Here is a 23,180-nt window from a genome sequence, read left to right as displayed (position 1 = left end):
GCCGATGTTCTAGTTGGCATTGACATAAAAAATGGAGCTGGGCATTCCATGTAGTACGTAGGGTAGATAACCAGTGGACCAATAGAACTACAGAATTGGTGCCAAGAGTAGGGAGGCACATACGAGGATGGGGCGATGAAATTGCAAATGTTCAGGCGCAGTTGGAATCAGCTAGCGCAAGAAAGGGGTATTTAGATACCGCAGGGAGTTACCTTCGACCAGCAGTGGACATAAAAAAGCGGGCGCCTGCGCCTGCGGCTGCGGCTGCGGCTACGGCTGCTGCAGTCGTTATTTTTATCTGGAACACCGGATTTGTCTTGTTTGATGCTGCTTGAGTTATGTAGAACGCGCGGGAGGCAACTGGATCAGCCGCACCCGGCCAGTTAACTTTTCCCATCTTACTTTTAGGCTTTTTTTGTATTTATTATGCATATATGCTTTCATTTGCATTCATATTTATTTCATATTCCTAATGTGACTTCATAATTGCACTAATAGATGTATTCTAATAAGTAAAGTTATTATTTATCGTCACAATAGTGGTGACAGGCTTAGAAAGCGGGCAGCTTTGGTGAAAGCTGGTGCCGTCCACAAAAAAAAAAAAAAAACGAAAGGTCTGCGTGGAATCTGTTAACTTAGATTCACTAGAGAAGCAACTTTTTTTTTTTTTTGCTCCGAACGTGCTCACGTTAACGCATGTGCTCATGTTATTCTGAGCAGCATAGAAACCCGGCAAGTAACGACGTGCAAGAACATCCGTTTGCGCCACTCCCCTACCCTGGTCCAACGTGTACCCTTTACACACCTCCGAAAAATTCCTAGCTACAGGCAACAATTTTGCGCGACTTTTCATACTATTACGCAGCTTTCATTGCTTATATCTTCATACCGTAAGAGAACCTAAAGCTCATTCCCTGTCGAAATGCATGGTAGTGTCCTGATCTTTGGATAACATGGTTGCTCCAGCCATTGAGCGTTGCAGATTGCGAATGACGTGAAGCCGCGACTAACCATAGCCAAAGAGGTCAAAATATTATCTGTATTCTCAAGCTCACTACATACCCGTCACATTCTCTGGGATGTAAACAATGCGAATAAAAGTTTGGAAGTCTAACTTGTAAACGGCATGAGCTTGCAGAGGAATCAAGGAAGGAATCAAAGAAAACTATAGTGGTACTACACCAGATCTCGTGATGCCCATCTACAATATGAGAGACTGCTTTTAGGCGAGGGGAACGTAGAAAAGCTCAGCCCTGCCTTGTTGTATCTCCTGGACACGTTATCACAGTCTTCTGAGAAGAGTCCTACGCTGCCATCAGGAACGGACAGGGAGCTCCATGGCACCGCCGTAACAGTGTTGCAATATGCAGGAATATAAGGGCATTCAACGAGGTGCGTGCCGGAATATACTCCCTTAGCCAGGTCTCCGGATTGAACGAGATAATTACGGTGTCCGTGGCAGGGGACATCTACTTGCGTCGAACCATAAACACTGAGTCTGTAGGCATCGTGAAGCTTAGTGGCACACTTATACGTCCGCAAGCTCCTTCGAAAGAAACGCCAACAATTTAGCTCGAAATCTGACAGATACACGAGGCGCACAAAGACTTTGCTAAATCAAAAAGATGGCCATTTTTTTTTATTCCCTTGGAAAGGTACAAGAGATTTAATGGAAGAATTTCGGGAAACAAATAATTTCGATAGATCTGTGTTGCCTATATCCCAGCTCGACTGTATCTGCAACAAAGAAATAAATTTCTCTTCATCCTCTGTTTTCTACGAAAACCTGCTACTAAAATGAGGACAGGTGTTGTAAATAATTTTACCTGCTACAAAATCTACTACAAAACGCTAGCCTCCACAAAAAGGACCTCAACCCTGTAATTTCGGCAAGAGAGTAGAAAGGAACCAACGCCGTTTCTTGGCATAGAAAGTTCCTGGACGGTTACCTGCACACATCCACCCAATAAGACACTCGAGTTTATGCCCACTTTATCAGGGATAAGTGAATGAAATGAATGGGCTGAAGCCTGGGTGATAACTACACCGAGAGCACAGAATGTTCGAAGCTTGCATACGTTTCTGATTGGTCCAAAGGTGTAAGCGAGTGACTATAGCGATAACGCATCTTTGCTACAGGCTATTACAGGGTACCTAATATCTACGTCCGAAGCCTTAATTGTGCGCGACAAGAACAAATCTACCGCAACAGATCACACACACACCAATCAGACACCAACCGCAGCGAGGAACGTTACTGAGTCAGAAACATGACAAGCCGTTACTTCAAAGTGATTGGCTAATAACAAAATGAAGATCAAGAGACACTGTAATGCTGACTTAATTCAGAAGCGCGACGTTTGGACATTTCGGAATATATTTCCAGCCTTTTATCTAGTAGAACCACTGTGTGCGTTGCTCGAAACATCTCTACGAGGCGTACTAAGCTCAGAAAGCGCTTGCACCTCCTCGGCATGTAAAGCTGCGGCAGAAGCTTCATGTCGTCCACCCACTCACCGTCAATGACACCTGCCTAAACCGGGGTTTGCTGAGCCATACGGACGTCATGCGCATCCATTCTAAGCATGCAGGCAACGGAGGAAGCTGAGACAACCAATGGGCTTCGCTACCACGTGATCAAACATGGTGGCACCCATGGAATTGCCGTGAAACGGGTCTACGGATAAGCGCTATGTTACTTCAAGGCAGTGTGTCGGTATTTTTTTTAATGCATTCAGACAAGTACCTTGCGGTCTGCCGCTGGCGTGTTAGTATCACCCGCAACGACTCACCAGCAGTATGGTGGTGGTGGCGAGCTGGAGGCAGTCCGTGTACGCGACAGCGAAGAGACCGCCCAGAGAGGTCAGGAAGATTATTGACGCCGAGATGATGATGAAGCTCTGAGAGTCAACCCTGATGATCACGCTCGCCGTGTCACCTGCACGCCAAGACGTATGAAAATCTGTCTACAACACTCGTTTTCTATTGCCTCGAAGTGCGCTCATACCTTAGCGTATACAAAGGATGCAGAGAGAGCAAGCCATGCTCCAGGCTTCAGGTCGATCAATCGATCGATCGAGTTATTGATTGATGTTAGTGCGCCTTTGCGTATACAATGGAGAAGAAGTGATTATGACCAGCCCAATTAAGCCAACCAGTTTAAGCTTTCCATGCAGACCTCCGACAGCGCCTGCTAGTATTCCAGCAGTAGATGCGGCAAATAGATGACATGATGGGAAATATGTGTACGCAAATTTTCACCTTATTTTGATGCATTATAACGATGCGTCCGCGCTGCGCTTGGTGAGCTTAACTAGTCACCTTGTTCATCTCACGTGGAGATTGAGGGCAGCTTATGGGTGATGTGTGGGCAAGTATAGTTCAAAGGGTGGTATTTAATTACAACCTTTGCTAGAGATTTGGTAAAGAAATACTCGAAAGCGTTATGCGCGGGTAACGTTGAAACAACTGAGACATGCACGGGCAACGTTTTAAAACACATGGTTTGGTTACAGGCAACTACAATTTTTAATGCCGCCCGTCGAAAGTACCAGTTTCGCTGAAAAAGAATGAGCAATGGTTTTACAAGGTCGCACAAGTTTGTCGTATTTTTGCTTGTTTGAACATTTCATTGCGATAGCAATTATACCCGACATTCGAGGCGCTGTTGCCACTGTCTGCGCCGCCGCCACCACCACCGCAGCGAAGCAGTATCGATGGTTCATACGCGACAGCGCGGCCGGGTGTCGCACGTCACGTGACGTGTTGCTCGCGCGCGCGCGCGCGCTAAAGCCATGCGAAGGCGAGTACTTATCAGCCTTGTCCGATCAGTGCGCTAGGAGGTCTGCAGAGACGCCCAGTCCGTTTGGCTGCACGAACGACGATGCAAAGTGGGCGCTTCGCAAAGTCCGTTCAAACTGACTCGACAAAGAAGCCAGGGCAAGGTTTTGCCTTCCGCCGCTGGCATGGCAGCTGCGCGCACGCGCACTAACATTCCTGGTGAGCAGCTGTGCGTCGACATGGTCTGAGCGGAAGGTGTAGTCACTATAGACCCTCTAATACATTCGCTGGGCGCTAACAAACGCCTACGGTTTTCCGTCGACCTCATCTCGTGCGCCATACCGAGAAGACGCTTGCAGCGCCGCTGGCGGCGCTTCTCATCGGGCTCGGGACGAGAGTTGAGACATCTGATGGCTGCCAGAGCGATATTTGGTTGTGCCTGCTGCTCAGCTCGCAGTGGTTCGGTGTGCAATATAGCGGCAAGATAGGCAGCATTTCTTCTGAATTGAGCTCGAGCTCCACGCTACACTCCATGCTCGCTGTCAGTGCTCCGTCGCTTTGGCGAAACTGCCATTTTTTACAGCGAACCTGTTAGCGTTGGTCGGGATATTTCGTGTCCGTCAGAAAGAAAAAAAGAGATAGAAAGAAATTAAACCGAAAAAGGGCATATCAATAGAGAAAAGCGCAAAACAAGCGTCAACCCCGCATGATGGATGATAAGGCGCCTGGGAACAATGCGAGGCACGTTCCTTCTCGCCGCGTGTGTTTCCCGGCAAAGATTGCGATTGCATAAGCTGCTCCGGTGGGAAAGGGGCAAGAGCAGCATACGAATCAGTGAGTGACGTCCCAAAACTTCATGTATAAAAGGGAGATCTGCCTGGCAACTCATTGTTCATTGCAAGACCGCTATGGGTAGACAGCGCAAAGTTAGGACCCCTGAATAGCAGCGTGAATACGATGAGCGTCGAAAAGTGCAGAATATTAATGCGCAACAACGCCGTCATGCTAAGACTACGAAGAACAAATAAACGTTTCATGCGCCCATCGCCGCCATTTGAGTGGTTTAGACAACAGCTTCGCTGGCCATCCCCTTTCGCAGGGTCGTGATGGCGAGTAATTTTTTTTTATAATTCCAGGAAGTTAAGCTGTAACCTCCTACTCTCCCAGCAGCAGTATGCCACAGACGTTAAATAACCACCACGAGTGCGCGCGGCACTTGCCCAGAGCCGATAGTATGGCAGCCGTCCAGCATAACTCGCCCAGCACGGCCGGCACGCAGAACATCAGTCCCGACCAGCGGCCGTATTGCGTCTGGAACGGGTCCAGCATCGTCAGCGAATCTGTCAGCCGCATCTTTGTCGCGAAGAAAGAGCCGCCTGCGCAGACGTAGAGAGGGCGTCGCTAGAATCGTCAACCCACCGCACGCTCAAGGGTAACACATTCTGGTCTATGCGGCACGTAGTCTCAAACTGGACATGAATTTTAAAAAATTCTGCCGTTTTACGTGGCCCTATAACCCCGATTCGACTATGACGCACACCGTAGTGTGGAATGACTCCGGATTAATTTTGACCGTCTGGCGTTTTCTAACGTGCACGCAATGCACGGTACGCGCAGGAAGCCTCAGCGTCAGTCATGGTGGTGAAACATAGGAAAAATAAAAGAGGCACTGCATAAGTGAAAGAGGGAAATTAATTGAAAAGTCGCAGTTTCCCCAAACAGGTGGAGCGTCGATTGAAACAGAGAAATTACTGGACAGCTATACGAAGTAACGGTAGTATTTTTATCGGCCGTTTAAACTTGTAACCATTGTAAACGACAGTTAGAAGAGAAAGTAAGACAACTATTCTCTGTCACTTAGAATCGCTATTTTCCGTTTTTTTTTTTACGCTACAATAACATGTTGTTCAGCAAACACCAACTCGCCCAAGAAAAAGTTGTGTTGTAAACATTCACTGACCATATATATTAAAAACCATTGTGTCGACCACGCGCGCTCGGATAAACATGTGTACACTTGTCACTCGAAGATCACGAACAACCACCGTCAGAATACTAGCGTGATGTAGAGTGGCACAAGCAGCGCGCGAATTACCTTCGTGATGATTCTCGCTAAGCGGCGGGAACTCAGAGCACACGTAGCTATTAGCCCTAGGCGCGCCTAGACTCTGTACAAATATATAATTGATATCACCATACCAATGCATGACGAAGCATTAAAAATTAAAATGAAAAAAGATTATGCGAAGAATTCAAACGCAGGAGCCGTTTCTAGACAAGATCCGAACGTTTCGGCGAGGCGTCACGAAAGCAGAACGGACAGCTAGCTTATTCTGGAGAGCTAGTACTCATCCGATTCCGCGTATTGTAGCTCGGCTAGGGTTATCCTCTGTTGTACTGCAGTACCCAGGGAAAGGCAGATTTCGAGCAGAAGAATTCCCCACATGTTTCTCGCACTACTCACGCATGCGCACAACGATCGGGCAAACGCGAGAAAGAAGGTCTCGTGCCAAACAAGTCAGCATCGATTAAAAACTACCGGGAACCAAACCTTCTTGGCCAATACGCAGTCTCAGATGTCCCATGTTGGGCCAACACTGCGAGAAAAAAAAAGAAAAGCGAAGAGAATGGTGTCGCGGATAGTTAGCTTGCCAAGGCCGGCTGCGTCATGTTACAGTGATCCCTCCAAGTTTATTTGTTTCCTTGTCTCATGGAAAATCGGCGATACATGGTTGCCAGACCATCTCAACAACTGCTTGGTTCCGTTCCGTTCCGCTGCGGTAAATTCTACATTGGCCAAACGGGTCGATGTATAAACGACCGACTCAGGGAGTACTCGGCGGCTTTAAAGGCTGTTGCGGGTGGTATGCGTCTGCCTGCACGCATCAAAAATTGCGGTTGCACTACGCTATATAGAAATGCAACCATTTTAAACAAGTCTAATGACAGACTGGCGAGACGAATCATTGAGGCGGGCCAGATATACCCACAATCTGCCACGTCTGTAAGTTGCCTTGACGGATAAAGAAATTAGGTATCTCCTCGGGCGGCAGCATATTTTACAATTTTTGTGTGTGATTATGCATGAGCTTTGTATCTGCCTTTTGAATGCTCATGTGCGGCCCTCCTCTTCCTGGAAAACCTTTCATTAAACTTCAGTTTTCAGTGAGCGTCTATCCAGTCCACTCCGTTTCTTCCCGCCCATTTTTTGCGCTCGACGACGCTACATGATGCACCAACTGGCCCAGCAGTCGACGCTTCTATTTATATTGTAAACTCACCTATGCGTACAACGACGCCGGTTCATCTCTTCATTGCTTTTCTTTCCCGCCAATACTCTAAACGTTTCTTGCTTGCCTCGACAACTTACAACATAACATTCACATCAACTTTGAACCCTAGTGCCTCTGGAAGGTGGACGTTCCCTGCGGTCCTGCCTACCTGGCGGTGTGATTGTTCCACATACACTCTAACAAAAGTTTGCATCCTTTGGGGTGTATATCTGCCACACAACAACAATCGTCATCTGCCTTGATGCGTTTCCTTTGTTGAAAACGCCGCGCCCGCTACTTTCCTGTCGGGAATGCTATGTCATGCTCATAACGCACATGCCGTTCGTTACTGGAAAGTACCGGGCTCGCAGCGGTAAAGAAAGGAAACGCATCAAGGCAGATGACGGTTGTCGTTGTGTGGCAGATATACACTCCAAAGGGTATAAACATTTTTTAGAGCGTACAGTATAACATTACAGCAGCTGTGCAGCGCGTCCCCTATTCACAGGAGCAGGATGACCGCCATGAACTTACCAAGAACCAGGCTCATCGCGTAGCCAAGCGGAGCTTGGCAGTTGACGATGCCGTACTTGTAGACTGCCTCGGCGGTGCCGTTCAGATAACCACCTCCAACCCAGGTTGCTGTAAGAGCAAGGATGTTAATTAGAAAAGGGTTGCCATCTATCAGAAACTTAACAAGTTCTGGCGAAAGAAACACTTTACAAAATATAGTGCACTGTATATACGTCCCAAGTTTCTCGTTTTATATTTTTTAGATTCTTTAAATCGCCTTGTGACGCCTCTTGTTTCGCATCTTCAGATGGAGTTCTGTAAAGGCACGAGTCATCTGCATACGAAGTCACAATGCTCAGGTACCTAATAGAAGAGATTCACCAATCATTAATATTGCGATAGCGATTATATGGGCGGTCCCGGTGAATTTTCGCCGTCGGCGTTGCCATTAGGTTCCGCATGTATTTTGGTATATGTATGCCAAGGTAGGAAAGTAGATTATATCTCGCGCGCCGGGTTCGCTAGAAGCGATAGACAGCGCGAACGACAATTCGCTCGCCCCTGCTGCCGCTCCTTATCACGCCAGCCTACTGACAGTGAGTGTCCGCGGCCATCTAGTTAGATGTGCTCGTCTTTGCCTATGCACGTGAAGGCTTGTTAATTTAGTTAGCGAATTTTTTACAGCAGTTTATGCAGCTTATAATACGACTAGCCTTACTTCGTATAGTCGTTTAATAATTTCCTATCGCCATGAATGCTTAGCCTGTCGGGCGAAACAGAAAACAACTATATCCAGACCAAATGAAGCTTAACCGTACATCACTAATCACTAAGTAGACTCGGCGATTAGAAACGCCATCAACATATTTAAAATATATAAAAAGACAATAATGGTGTACACGCCCGAAGAAAAGAAGCAGTCCTGATTGAAGTGTTTCGAACCAACCACCATGGTGTCAGTCACCTTTTCCCAATGGACACGTTTCTTATCCATGTCGCTCTCCATTGTGCATCGTCTACTACTTTCGGGTAAATATAAAATGATGCATTGCTTGTTTTCAGCGCAATAAACGCCCATAATGGCGCACACCAACGTTCTTTCGACATTCTTTGCATTTTTCGGTATTGTGCACAGCGGCATCACGGCGATTTGCGAACTACGAGGCTAGAGTTACTGTGTATGGAGCCTATACGGCAAGTCTATAGCGAGTATTCAAGTGACGTCACCGCACACCATTTTGTTGTACTTTTCACAGTTTCCACAGCACTTTTGGAGATAAGCGGATTGAGATAACACGCAGGCTTTCACCGTGCTCGCTGTACAACAATATGGCGACTTTGATGACGTCAGTGCATACCCCGTATACGAGGCAACGTTGCAGCGCACACTGTGATGTCGGAACCTGCGGCTTAACCTACATCGGCTGGTTCTTGGCGCGGCTGCTAGGGGACGAGCATTTATTTGAAGTCGTGAATAGATCAGATATCTTATAGCCTCCTAATGCGAGTGTCAGCCGCCCAGCTACTCTAGACACCAGATGCTCCCTTTTGGTGTGGGCTGCGGTGTGGGCGGCCGTAGAGTTTTCGACAATAGTTACTAGAGGTTACTCTGGTGATGAAATCATTCGACCACCATAGGAATACATAGATTTGTATGATCTTCGTACTTGTGGACTCATACGTTCTTGTGGATTTGTTTAGTACGCTTTATCTCCTGTCACTGTCGTAAATTATAGAGCCACTTATACTTTTGTAAGTGCCGAATAATCTGCGAATACGCACGATCGCTACTGATTGCAGCGCTTCAGCTTGTCAAGGGGGCGGAATCGAAATGCCCCAAGCGCGTGAACGTGCTGGCCTGCCCGCGAAAAAATTATAAAGGCATTCTATGCCCCTTGCCGATGCATGCATCAGTGACGTAATGGTTTCAATATCGGGCTTCTGTGCTATAGAGATCCTGTGTTCGAATCCGGCCATTGGACAATTTTAGTAAAGTCATAAATTATTGCACATTACTTTGTTGAAAATTATGAATTTTCAAGGTCACGGAGCCTTTGAAGCCAGAAGAACGAAGTTTCGACAAATCGGTGTACTACGCTTCATTCCCATGCGGGCTGAACCAGGGCCCCGCCTTCAGCTCCCGTAGACACTAGCGCCAGAGTTCCCTCTAGTAATTATTTTATGAAACTCTGACTGCGGAAGACGGGAGAAAATGGCCGCACTGTCGGTGTGTGTTGCTACGCTTCTATACGCTCTTGCCACCGGCTCCTGCTGAACTAGACTTGTTTAGACGTGCTTTTGCCACTTTGCTGAGCGGGACTTAAAAAGGGTATTTGTCCGGGCGGAACTGTGCCGTCGTTGGTTGCACCAACAACCAGTGTAAAAGGAAGCAGTAGCCCTGCGATTGACGTTCGCAGAGAGACAAGAAGCTTGTGTTTGCGAGGAGTGTATTTATTCGCTGTTTCCTGCGGCGCCTGAGAAACGGCCCCATAGGATGATGGCCTTAAAAAGAAAAGGACCTCGCGCCCAGGAAGCTTTCTCGGGTGCGTATTCATTTTGATGTCCGAAATTGCGCGATAGATGGTGCGTCGGACCTTCCTGCACTGTGGGCCTACGATAACGGGAAAGCACTGCCGCTTGCGACCTTTCGGCGTCGTTATTATAGACCATGGAGGTCAACCCCGCATCGTGGGTACGAAAGAAAGGTAAGCAGAAAGCGTTCGGCTGCGCGTGTCGACTTCGTAACTTGCGCAGCGATCGTTCCGTTGCGGCAAACAAGCAAGACTGCACGGACTTTGACGGATACCGTGTGCTGTGCGTTATTCATGTACGAATTCTGTGTCCTGTGTGTAATTTATGCATGCATGAACGCCCCGCATTCTGGTATACACGCCCGCGAGAAGAGAGAGAGCAGCATATGACTAGAGCGCACAGAAACAGGTGTAAGCATGCGTCAGTGGCTCACTTCGTTTCTTTTTCTTTCTCTTGCTCAACGCGTGGGTGGTTGAACTGATATAACTGTGACACTCGGCTGCAGAAAAAGCATATCACGTGACAAACCCGCTTGCGCGCCGTGATTGCAGTGCTCCGAAACTGTCCGCATACAAACGAACATAGCATCTAGCCGGCCGTGGCGCCGCTTAAAGGCGACAGGGTAGTGACGTAGGCGTGGCTATGCGATTTACGCCAGCGATGTGCTTCCGTCGCGGCGATTCGCGACAGCGATAAGCAGACGCAGCTGCAGCACACCTGGCTAAATGCTATGTTCGTTTGTGCGCTGAACGCTTAGGAGCAATGCAATCACGACGCGCAAGCTGGCATGTCACGGGTGTTTGTTTTTTTTTTTATTTGGCGGGCACTCGCAGTCATCTGAAAAACTGTAATACCTGATAGGAAGACAGAAACTGTATATTCGGACGTTTTACAAATCGCTCGGCAACTTTCTAATTCGATTTTTTGCTAGGTTCGTTGCTTCAGAAGTTGGTTAATTATTCTTGACTAATTATGTAATTAAGAAACGAATACAAAAATTAACGTGACACACTACATACAAAAGTGAGTAACATACATACAGCCAGAGTTTAAAGATCTCATACACCCGCGGACAGCCAACTTTTTATGCGAACACCCCCTAGCACGCTTCGGCCTCCACGGTCCCAACCAACGGGACGCCCTGCTTCCAGCTTTGACCCCCCGCCACCGCTTGGGTGCCCTAGAGATCCTGCGCCGCCTGCTTTAATATAACCTGCTCTCATGAGGCCTCCGTTTGCCGGTTACATGTGCTGCTGGAGCACTGATTGTAAAAAATGCAATCTATCGTCGAGACGAAAAAAAGCGACCCTCGACTTATCCAACAGTCGGAACCTTGCCCCTCCAGACACCGCGATCACCAAATGGGGCGTCCGTGCCCACGGTCTCACCGCCCGGGCAGCCAGCGGCGGGGCGTAAACAAACTGGACCGCACTCCGCAGTGCCGGCATGCCTAGGGGACAAACGCATGCAACACGCGTTAACAAACCTCATCTGTTTGCCTAGCAAGACTCACACATTCAAGGAGCAAAGGCCTCCAAATTTTCTCTCTCGCACCTGCTCTTACTCGCGCCTGCGAAAAAACGTCGAGCACCGTGAGAAGCGCCACGCCCCGCTGTACCTACTAGCAATCGTAAAAACGCGTCCGGGCCACCTGGAGTAGAACGCGCGCCCCTTCCTGCCCTCCCTCCCGAGCGTTGCGAGCGACGGAAGTGTAGTGTTGGCCAGCAGTGCGATCCACAGAAGAACGATACAGATGTTAACCCATATCACACCAGACGAAAGACCCTTTATTCATGCGAGCATTGATATATACCGGGTGTCCCAGCTAACTTGAACCAAGGGTTTAAAAATGAAATATTGGGGTCAGGAGAGTGAAACTACCTGCATATTGGTGACAGGCATTTGGCGCACCACAGGAAATTTTTTGTATTGCAATTACTTAACTAGTAATTAAAATAATTTTTTTAAAATTTTTAATATTGACTTTAGACACTAAGTGTGATTCGCAAAGTTGGAGAGCACTTTCAGAAACCCCCATTCCATTATTCGCCATAAAGAAAACCTTACGTGTACCTCTTTTTTCGAGCTCGAAAGAAAGCCCGCGAAATACAAAAAAAACCACGTGACGAGCGCATTCGCGCGCCGCGATCGTGCTGCTCTCAACCGTGCTTTCAGTGAACGAAATCAGCTCCGGTATTCATTCGGCGGCCCCGTTTCAGAGGCAGGCCGATATCTTGGTGGTGGTTTCTTCGGCCGTGTCAGCCAGTTCGCGCGTGACGGTGTAAATTGCAGCGAGTGCGCTGCGCTTTGCAGTCGCGATAAAGACTGCCAAGCTCGAAGTTTTCAAATGAGAGGAGTTTTATTTGCCAGTTGCAAAGAAAATAAAAGTGGCGGTTTATGGCTTGGCTGTGCGGCGATGACAGCCGTGGCATGCGGTTGTCCTGACTCCATTTCATTTCGGTTTCTTACCAATTATAAAAAGTGCTCGAATAGGTCACCTTGTGCGACGATACAGCTATGGCATCTTGTAACCAAATCAGCCGTTGCATTTCGTATGACAGCCTCAGGCATGTTTAAACAGACTTCCGTTATTTTGTCTTTAAGGTCTTGCGGTGTGGAAGTTGGTGTGCTGTACACCTTGTCCTTGATATGACCCCACAAAAAGTAGTCCAGAGGTGTCATATCAGGAGACCTGGCTGGCCAGTTCACGGGACCTAGTCGTCCTATCCATTTCTGCGGGAACGCTGCGTCGAGCCAGGTCCGAGCCTTGGCGCTGCTGTGCGCGGGGGCGCCATCGTGTTGAAACCACACATTTGTGGCCCTGGCGAGCGGTAGATCCGAAAGGAAGTCGTCAACGGGTCCTCTGAGGATATCATTGGTGTAGCGATCTGCTGTCAGCGTCTGGTCGAAAAACACAGGCCCGATCAAACTACCGTCGAAAAGTCCACACCAAACACTAAATGACCACTGGTACTGGTGCTGCGTCTGTAAAACCCAGTAGGGATTTGAATCGCTCCAGTAATGAGCATTGTGCAGGTTCACCTGTGAATTGCGCGAAAAACTAGCTTCGTCACTCCATATCACTTTGTTCAAAAAATCCGGGTCGTCCTGCATCTTTATCAGAATCCAATTAGCAAAATCTGTCCTGTTTTGGAAGTCCCGTGGCAACAGATTTTGATGAAGCTGTACGTGGTACGGATGCAGGCGGTGTTTGCGCAGTATTCGCCAAACTGATGACCTGGAGACTCCGGTATCCTCGCTCACGCTGCGCACGCTTGCTTGGGGTTCCAGAGCGAACAGCGATAAAATATGCGTCTCGAAGTCCTCGTCAAAAACAGGTGCTCTGTGTCGTGTGGACGTAAAACTGCCCATCCGTCGCAGCGTCTCGAAGGCACGCAGGATCGTTACTGAACTTGGCCGCCTGCCTGGGTGCCATTGTTGCATAAGGTCTGCAGCGCGCCTTCTGTTCCCATGACATGCACCTAGAGCCAGAACCATGTCTGCTTTCTCTTCATTTGTAAACGGCATGTCTGCAGTGCTAGTAATCACTACACCAAAGATTCAGTCTCGCATGAGAGTGGCATAAGAAGAGCACACGACAAACTGTGCTTCACCGCTGCTTCCAGCTTTCAAAATCCTCATTAGGAAACTGCAACACACAGCCGCCAACACCTCGCGGCGAAACATTATTCCCTGTATTTCTCTTTTGCTTCTGAGTGACAAAGCAGACTCGCCATCTCAGTATCTTATCAGATTGGGACTAAGTCGTCGTCGCCGGGTGCCAACTAGCTGACGCGGACGAAAAACCCCCGCCAAGATATCGGCCTGCCGCTGCAACGGGGCCGTCGAATAAAGGCCGGAGCTGATTTCGTTCACTGAAAGCACGGTTGAGAGCAGCACGATCGCGACGCGCAAATGTGCTCGTCACGTGATTTTTTTTGTATTTCGCGGGCTTTCTTTCGAGCTCGGAAAAAGAGGTACACGTAAGGTTTTCTTTATGGCGAATAATGGAATGCGGGTTTCTGAAAGTGCTCTCCAACTTTGCGAATCACATTTAGTGTCTAAAGTCAATATTAAAAAATTTAAAAAAATTATCTTAATTACTAGTTAAGTAATTGCGATACAAAAAATTTCCCGTGGTGCGCCAAATGCCTATCACCAATATGCAGTTAGTTTCACTCTCCTGACTCCAATATTTCATTTTTAAACCCTTGGTTCAAGTTAGCTGGGACACCCGGTATACGGGCAACAGTGGTGCCATCTCCTTATGGGCGTTGTTAGTTACGCAACTAAGGGCACCTAGTGTCGCCCTACGACACTACATCTACCCCTTCCCTAAATACAGAGATGTTCACAAAGCCAGTCAATGTTTATGTCCAAGCACATAGTCCTGAAACCTTGCCGGTGGTCTTCTGTCTCTTCTGGACCGACGAAACGCTGGCGGCTCACCAGCAGTTTCGATGACTACGGAAGCACTGTCACCATCTTCTGAAGCAAGGCTTGCATGTACTGGACCCTGTGGCTGAGAAAGATTTGAAGATATTGACGGAGATAGCTTCAAATGCCCAGAGGTTCTGCTAGGTGTCCGTGGACTTGGCAGCATAGAGGCTTGTGCTCCGTGTAGAGGTGCAGTTTGGTAGTCGTCATCCCACCGTACCGTATGTTGTGGCGATGCTCCCGTTGGGACTGCAGTCAGCTGTGAGGCATTCCAAGTTCGACCGTCTTCTAGGCAGAAGGACCAACGCCCTATGCGCTTAAAAATCTTCATTGGAGGTCCAAAGCTGGGATGCGGACCAGGAATTGGTTTCTTAACGCGCACATACTTCCCAACTTGGAACTTCGGTACTCGGGCTGCTCTTCGTTGGTCAGCATACACTTTGTTTTTGCGCTGGTGCTCTTTCACCCTCTTCCGAAGTAAGGACATCTCCGGAGCGGGGTCCGTGAAGAAGTTAGAGGTGGGATGTCCGATGACGTCCAAGGATGTCCTGATGTGCCGGCCATGCAGAAGCACTGCAGGAGAAAGGCCAGTGGTACTGTGAGGAGTAACTCTGAAGATCCCCAAGTACTCTGTAACAGTGTTCTTCACTGGTCGCTGCTCCAGCAAGGCCAACTGAACATAAGATTTGAGCACATGGTTGAACCTTTCCACCTGTCCATTTGCCTGTGGGTGATACACAGCCGAGAAGCTGTGCTTGATGCCTCTGTCTTGAAGAAAGGACTCAAATTCTCGGGATGTAAATTGTGGTCCATGATCCGAGACCAGTTCGTCGGGGTAGCCTTCCCGTGCAAATATTGACAGGAGGAAGTCCACCACTTTAGTGCAAGACACATCCCTGCAAAAAGTAACTTCTGGCCATTTGGAAAAATAATCAACCACCGATATAACGAAAGGGCAGTCGGCTGGTGCACGCTCAAATGGACCCACAATATCAACAGCTATCTTGCTCCAAGGTTTATCTGGAAGGGTCACTGGCTGTAGTGCAGTGGGATAGCTCTTAGCACTTTTGTCTGCCGACTGACAGACCGTGCAGCTTCGGATGGCAGTCTCTACTTGTTTGTCCAGACCTGGCCACCAGTACTTTTCACGAAGACGTTGCTTGGTCTTCACAATTCCCGGGTGCGATTCATGGGCAAGCTGAATAAACGTAGCAGTAAGCTTGGCTGGAACCACAATACGCTCCGAGCGCATAAGCAGACCATCTGCTACTGACAATTCCTCCCGGACCTCATAGTAAGGAGTCAGTTCAGCAGTCAAACATTTCTTCGCTGGCCAATATGTCTGAACAAAATGAGCAACCTCCTGGAGTTTCCAATCCTCGGCTGTAGGGAGTCGAAGGTCATTGACATGAACTAAAGATGTGACCAGAGACACAACTTCCTCTTCAATCTGAAGGCCATATTCTGTGTCTGGAACAGGTAGCCGGTACAAAGCGTCTGCTACCTTGTTGTATTCTCCACGTCTGTACTGAACTGTGAAATTGTAACGAAGCAAACGAGCGGTCCCCCTTGTGATGCGAAGTGGTCGCTGTCCTGTGTCGAAAGTAGAGATACTAGGGCTTGATGGTCCGTTACCAACGTGAATGGTCGTCCCCAGAGATAAATGTGCCATTTCTCGCACGCCCACAGACACGCCAGGGCCTCCCGCTCTCCCGCTGAGTACTTCCGCTCCGTTTCTGTCAGAGTTCGGGATGCGAATGCGACAGTTCGAGTGTGTGGGCCGTGAGCCTGTTGTAGTACTGCTCCCAGGCCATAAGCAGACGCATCTGTGGCCACATTAACAGGGAGTGTCGGGTCGAACATTTGCAGTATCTTGTGCGATGCTAGGAGCTTCTTTACCCTTGCAAAGCTCTTTTCGGCAGCGTCATCCCATTCAAAAAGTACATCCTTACGAAGCAACCTACGCATAGGTTCTACCTCTTTAGCCAGGTGCGGAATAAACTTAGCATAGTACTCAACCAAGGCCAAAAATGAACGGAGCATGCTTGTGTCTGTGAGGGTGGCAGCGTGAACAATGGCATCAACCTTGGCTTGAAGGGGAGCTATTCCTTCCGAGCTGACGCGATGCCCAAGAAATGGTAACTCCGATGCATTAAACACGCATTTCTCATTGAGCTTAAGTCCAGCCTCAGAGATGCGTTGAAGAACTTGCTTCAGATTTCTCAAGTGCTCTTTTTCACTCCTGCCAAAGATAATGATGTCGTCTAGGTAGCACAGTACCCCTTTGCAGCCTCGCAGGACCGTTGTCATGAGTTGTTGAAACGCAGCTGGGGCTGACGCCAGTCCGAAGCACACCCTTTTGAAACGAAAAAGGCCATCGTGCGTAAGGAAAGCAGTGAGGTCTCTGCTATCTGGGTGAAGCAGCACCTGGTAATAGGCAGAAGCTAAATCGAGCTTTGAAAAGTGGCGTTCTCCATTCAGAGAGTGTAGCAGCTCTTCCGTATGGAACAAGAGAAAGCTGCCGACTACATTCGCTTTGTTAGGCTCTCTCAAGTCAACGCAGAGGCAAATACTGTCGTCCATCTTGCTGACTACAACGATAGGAGAAACCCACTCGGAAGCGTTAACCCTTTTAATGACATCATCAGAAATAAGACGCTCAAGCTGGTCGCTAACCGGCTTGCGCAGAGAAAGTGGCAAACGTCTCAACTTCTGCACGACTGGAGAGGCTGACGACTTTATCTTGACATTGTGCTCAATGCCCTTGGCAAGTCCTGGTGAGAACAAATGGCAAAATTTTGCCCATAGCAAAGCTGGCATACCGAACTTTGGTAGACTTAGCGGACTGTGCTGTTCCTGTGCAATTTTAGCTGCTCCTTTCAGCATGGCATCTGAACCTTCTTCGTCAGCCGTGTGCAGGCAACGTAGCTGTGCACCCACAATATGCAGTTCTAGAGCTTGCACAGCATCCAGACCAAGAAGAGAAGTCCCTCCGGGTGCGACATGAATTGCTATAACGGCCGTTTTTTCCTTGTATGAGATTCCGGCTTTAAATTGTCCCAGCACAGGAATCTTCCGGCGTTGGAAGTCCAACAAAGTAAGTTTAGAGCTGGTCAATTGTATTCTGTCTTAGAACACGCTTCGGAATTCTTGTTCCCGTATAATTGACACAGCGGATCCAGTGTCGACCAAGAACTTCACAACGCGCGGTTGCGATTTGGAGTTGACTGGCGTGACTGCCACTTCAATGTAGGCACCCGTGGGCTTACCTTCGTGAACAGTGAGAATGCTGATGGCGTCTGACGTGTCCTGTTCAGAAACTACTTCGCGGACGCGAGCCGGGCGTCGTCCTCGTGCGCTGCGGCCGCTACGGCAGACTTGCATGAAGTGACCCCGGCGGCCGCATGCGAAGCAGGTCTTACCGCGAGCGGGACACACAGACGGCTCGCAACCTGCTGTGCCGCAATTACCGCAGACATCTGAAATTCCGCTGTACGGAACAACAGCGGTGGCCGTGCCTGAAGTTGGCGAGAGAGCATGACGAACGCGGGCTTGACTAGGGACGCGCGTGTCATTGTCGCTGAAACGCCGGTTACCTTGTCTGGTCATTCCAAAAGCGTCACGTTGGCGTGGCTGTTGTATGATGGGCTGAATGGGGTTACCAAAGGCTTCAGACTCAAGCTGAGCTCGCTCACGAAGTAGCGCAATTTCGTCGGCACGGTCGAAAGTCAGTGCGTCTCCTTCCAATAACAACCGTGAACGTAACTGCGGAGATGCAACGCCAGTGATGAACTGCTCGCACATGCTTTCGTTTGCTTGCTCGCCGAAATTGCAAGAGGCAGTTCTCGAAGCGCGAGGGCGAAGTCAGAGATGGACTCACCGTCTTTCTCTGTGGACTCACCGTGTAGCTGACGGCGTTCGCGGAAGTGGTTGCGTTCAAGCCGAACGTTGCGCGTGTCGGCGAAATGTCGAGCCAGCGTCTCGCGGGCCACGTCGTATGCGTCTGGGGAACTCGTCACTGTGGCGTCTTGCTCGGAGAGCGCGGCGTCCGCTCGATCAGCGGCTGAAGCAGCTTAGTTCGGCGCCGTTGGCGATGTGAGTGCACCGAAAATGCGTTGTCCTTCCGGCCCCAAGCAGTGTAGCAAAAGAGCTCGGCGGCGGGGCGCAGGCAGGTCGGCAGCTCCGGACGCGAGAAGAAAATTCTCGAAGAGGCGTATCCAGCGGGGCCATGGAATGGCTGGAGTGCCCGGGGTGGCGAGGAATAGCGGCGAAAGTGCAACGGATCCCATCCTCGTCGCCAAATTGTAGTGTTGGCCAGCAGTGCGATCCACAGAAGAACGACACAGATGTTAACCCATATCACACCAGACGCAAGACCCTTTATTCATGCAAATATGCAATTCATGCATATATATATATATATATATATATATATATATATATATATATATATATATACGGGCAACAGTGGTGCCATCTCCTTATGGGCTTTGTTACGCAACTAAGCGCACCTAGTGTCGCCCTACGACACTACAGGAAGACGGCGCACTTTCTTGTCGCTTTCCTTCGTTGCGTGCGCAAGATTGAGCCGCGATGGCCGGATCACCCACCCAAGCTTTCACTCTCACGTACAGCGTACGGCGCAGGGTGACTATTTTAACACCCTTGGACTTCATGCGGAACCTCATGCGACGCCTACGGTAGAAATGAGCCTGGAGTGTTCATACAATTGACACCTCAATAAAAATATCAAGCATACGTAGGATATGTAAGCACATGCAATATGACCCGAACCAACTAGCTGAAAAATCTGTAATCAGTCAAAGCCTCCCACATTTGCACGCGACGACTAGCGCGCGCAATCTCGGAGGCCATTAACATGCGCTATAGACATTTCACTCACCGATCATAGAGGCGACGCCGAGCACCCGCGGCAACTCCCGATTGGCAACGAACAGCCTGAGCAGGACGTTATCCTTCTCGTCGTCGTCAATATTCCGCCTGGATATGCGGGACCCAGGCGGTCCGATCGATTGGCTCTGCGTCGGGGGCGCCTTGCGGCGTCCCCAGACGCCCACGATAATGACTGCAAAGTAGTACACGATTATGAACAGCAAAGCCACTACGTTCACCGCAGCCATGGCGCCTTTCCTGGCCTTCCGCTTGGGACGAGGGCCGAATGGGACGTCCGCGTGCCACGGGCCGCACGCGAAACTCGCGAGCGGCGCTTCTGCTGCTGATGATCATTCGAAACATCGCCACGCACCCAAAACAGGTTATTTGCCGTGGTGGTGTAGTGGCTTTGGCTTTGCCCTGCTAAGCCGGACAGCGAAAAATTCAAAGACTGACAGAGAGAGAGAGAGAAAGAAACGCCCGTGTGCATTGCATTGGTTGCACTTCCACGAATTACGTGGGGTTAAAATAAATCCGCATTCCCCCACTCTGCAGCGTGCCTCATCATCGTATCGTGTTTGGCCACGAAGAAGAAGAAGAAAATAAACTTTATTAAAAAGCATGGTTCTGCAGGTAGGATGGAGCTCTACCATCCAGAGCTCAGAACTGTCACGTCGAACTTGGGCTGTCCAGAGAACCCACGATGCGGCGGTTAGGCTCGGCCTACCTCTCCCCACGAAGGAGCGGCCCGCAGCTCTGCCCTAGGGCAAAGCTTCTCAGGACCTTGTAATTAAAGTTCTTTGTCTGTCTGTCTGCAGTTTTGATTGTGGTCGCCTCAGGTAGCGGCTTGAAGTGAACTCGGTTGGTATCTTCGGCTTGCCGCGGACGGCCCATAGCTGGTCTTCCAGCTCCGAACTTTTGAGAGCCGCATCCCAGCGGCGGCCACGAATTCAGTATTCTTAATGCCCACAACGGGAGATTATCCACGACGAGGGCGCATGGTAATACAAGAAGAAATAGGAAAGTGATTCAGGTGGAATGCAAGTGGTGGAACTAATGGAGAGCAAGGCTTTAGTAAAGCGGTGGAGTCATTGCCATAAAGTTAAATACAAAGCGCATCACCATTTTTAGTGCTGCATCGAGCACAATAATGCAATCTACAACACAAAACAGCCTTTACAGCCATCCTATGCGATGTGTAATCTTATGCAACGTTTATGTTGATGCACCGCACAGGTCCCAACTTTAGCTCTGTAATGCCCAAACGCAGTTTTAAATCAAGGCGAATTAGAGCAGCTCCTTCACCTCTATTTTTCTCCAATTGGAGAGTACATTTCGACAATAAGAAACAGTCAAATGCTAGGCAATTTAAAATTTAATGTAGGAGGAAGTATAAACATTATCTATACAAATGAGCTGACGGAAAAATCACAATTTTAAGGTATGAAACTCAATTGGCTGGGTAGTCGTGTGCACTCGCAATTGTTTCAGCTGTTGACGAGCATTGCGGGAATCCAATCCAAGACACACTTTAAGTGCTTGGACCTGGACGCTTTCGGATGTACGGCTATTAGTTCTGCAGGTGTTGGTCAGCACTGGCAAGCTGTATCGCAAATACCCAAGAAATAGCGTCCTTTATAGTTACATCATTGCATGTACTGAAGTAGCCCAGGCTTCTCCTCCAAGAAACTTGAACACATCAGAAACATCCGTCAGGCGCTTTTTTAGGTAGGCCACATGAGGACTCCAGCAGAGGTCCCGCTCGATGATTGCGCCTAAAAATCGGTGCCTCCTGACATAAGGCATGCTTTGACCGTCGATAGAGACATCGTATGATCTCAATGGTTTTCGGCTAACCGCGACCAATGTGCATTTTTCTGACGAGATCATGAGGCCTTGTTTGTTTAGGTACGTCGATGTGAACGTCGCAGCTTTTTCAAGCCTTGAGCGTACCTGCGGCCGGGTCACACCAGATGCCCAAAAGCTGAAGCCGTCGGCATACATTGATACTTTGACCGTGTTCAGCAGTCGTTCAACGAAACCCATGAGTAAAAGGATGAAGAGCGTGGAACTCAAGACACCGCCTTGCAGAACTCCATGGTGCGTGTGATATTGCGAGGTTCACCCAGCTTCAATGTTAACAAATAGAGTCCGCCTATGTAAATAACTGCGTGTCCAACGATACAATTGACCACCTAGGCCAACCGATTCCAATGCTTCAAGTATGGCGTCATGAGGAATGTTGTCATAGGCTCCCTTTATATCTAAGATAATTGCGACAGATAACCTCTTGCACGTCTTTTGATGTTGAACTTAGGTTGCCAGGTCGATAACGTTGTCGATAGAACATCCGCGACGTCGAAAGTCAGACATTGTGTCTGGGTAGATTTCGTAGTTTTTGAGGTACCACTCAAGTCTGGCTAGGATCATTCGCTCCATTACCTTTCCAACGCACTTGCCAGCGCAATTGGTCGCTATGAAGTAATCTCTAAGGGAGACTTGTCAGCCTTAAGAAGCGGTATCAGGCGGCTGATCTTGCAATCTTGAGGAACCTTGCCGTACTGCCAGGACTCATTATAGATATTAAGGAGCGGACTTCATGCCCGTTCACCAAGGTGACATAGTTTACGGGGCTGTTAGCCATTGCTTAAGGGAGAATGAACCATTTTATTGGCAAGAGGAAACTATCATCAACAACTACCATTATCAGCAATGGCTCGAGCATCATTTTCTTCCACAGCTGGCTCCGTTGCCGCTCATCTTTCCAGCTTATAATTGTATTTCTCTTCTGTCCTCGTAATGGGAAGGGCGCGTTAAATATTTTTTTATTTGCGGGGGAATGAATTATTCTTTAAAAGGGAACCAGCCATTCTTTGTCTTACATGACGGACGCATCTTATACCAGAGGTGATACGAGAATGTGTGTACGTACCTATCGTCACGATGCCCCAGATGAGGACAATAAATATGTTCGTACCTTTGTTCAAAATTCTTTCACCTCTGGGTCGTGTGCTAAGCAGCTTCACTGGTCATCCGTGCACCGTCAGACTGGAATGGCTCATCATTTTTCTCGTCATAGATGGAATTGTGTTTACAGTGTATAGCGTTCAGGCTTAAAAGTTAGCTCGAGAGTTCTAGTGACAATTTTAGTGACCTTGTAACAACATTTAACTTAACTTTAGCGATTCTTTGTGTCCGTTTAACGCTCCAAAAAGTTGTCCTTGAAGTTATTCGATTTGTTCGCTCCGCCCGCTGTGTCAACCATCGGCCCCATTTGTCAACTCTGCTTCGGTAATAATGGGCGCTGGATATACAACACTACAGACTATTCCGTAGAACATTCTCTCCACCAAATGTGAAACTAAACCGTGCAGATGCAGCCGCTTGGCGCCAGCCTCTTACTAATACGTTCCCCAGCCTTGATCTCCGACACACTTTTTTTCCCTACCCAGCTTCCCGACAAATGTGCTTTCTGTGTAGGACACCCAAACGGCTACCATTCTATAATTATATATATATATATATTATAGAATGGTAGCCGCTGGGATGGGGAGGCGTTTGGTATTGTAGGAAGGCCGGGTGGTTTGGAGCATTCCCGCGTAACCAGCATGGTGGGTGCTCCAAACCACCCGGCCTTCCTACAATACCAAACGCCTCCCCATCCCAGCGGGAAGCCGCTCTTTCCACACAGCCTTGGACGACCAGCGATACCTGATTGGCCAGGCCAACCGGATAGCAGCAGAAAATGGGGCT

General features: G+C 48.8%; 1 protein-coding gene across 2 annotated transcripts in view; it reads right to left on the bottom strand.

The window, feature by feature from the left end:
• LOC142575820 (high-affinity choline transporter 1-like) overlaps positions 1–19,812 on the bottom strand; it is a 41,635-nt gene extending 21,823 nt beyond the window's left edge. Inside the window, exons 1-3 of one of the 2 annotated variants that reach the window (XM_075685498.1) lie at positions 19,438–19,812; positions 7,587–7,694; positions 2,793–2,938 (exon numbers count right to left, since the gene is read on the bottom strand). In XM_075685498.1, the coding sequence (XP_075541613.1) occupies positions 2,793–2,938; positions 7,587–7,694; positions 19,438–19,675 (492 nt within the window). In that variant the 5' untranslated portion in view covers positions 19,676–19,812. The remainder of the gene's footprint in view (positions 1–2,792; positions 2,939–7,586; positions 7,695–19,437) is intronic. The other variant, XM_075685497.1, reaches the window with a different exon arrangement.
• Between the last annotated feature and the right edge of the window lie 3,368 nt (positions 19,813–23,180).

This window comes from Dermacentor variabilis, chromosome 3, assembly GCF_050947875.1.
Source record: "Dermacentor variabilis isolate Ectoservices chromosome 3, ASM5094787v1, whole genome shotgun sequence".
NCBI lineage: Eukaryota > Metazoa > Arthropoda > Arachnida > Ixodida > Ixodidae > Dermacentor > Dermacentor variabilis.
This window is presented reverse-complemented; position numbering and strand designations above follow the sequence as displayed.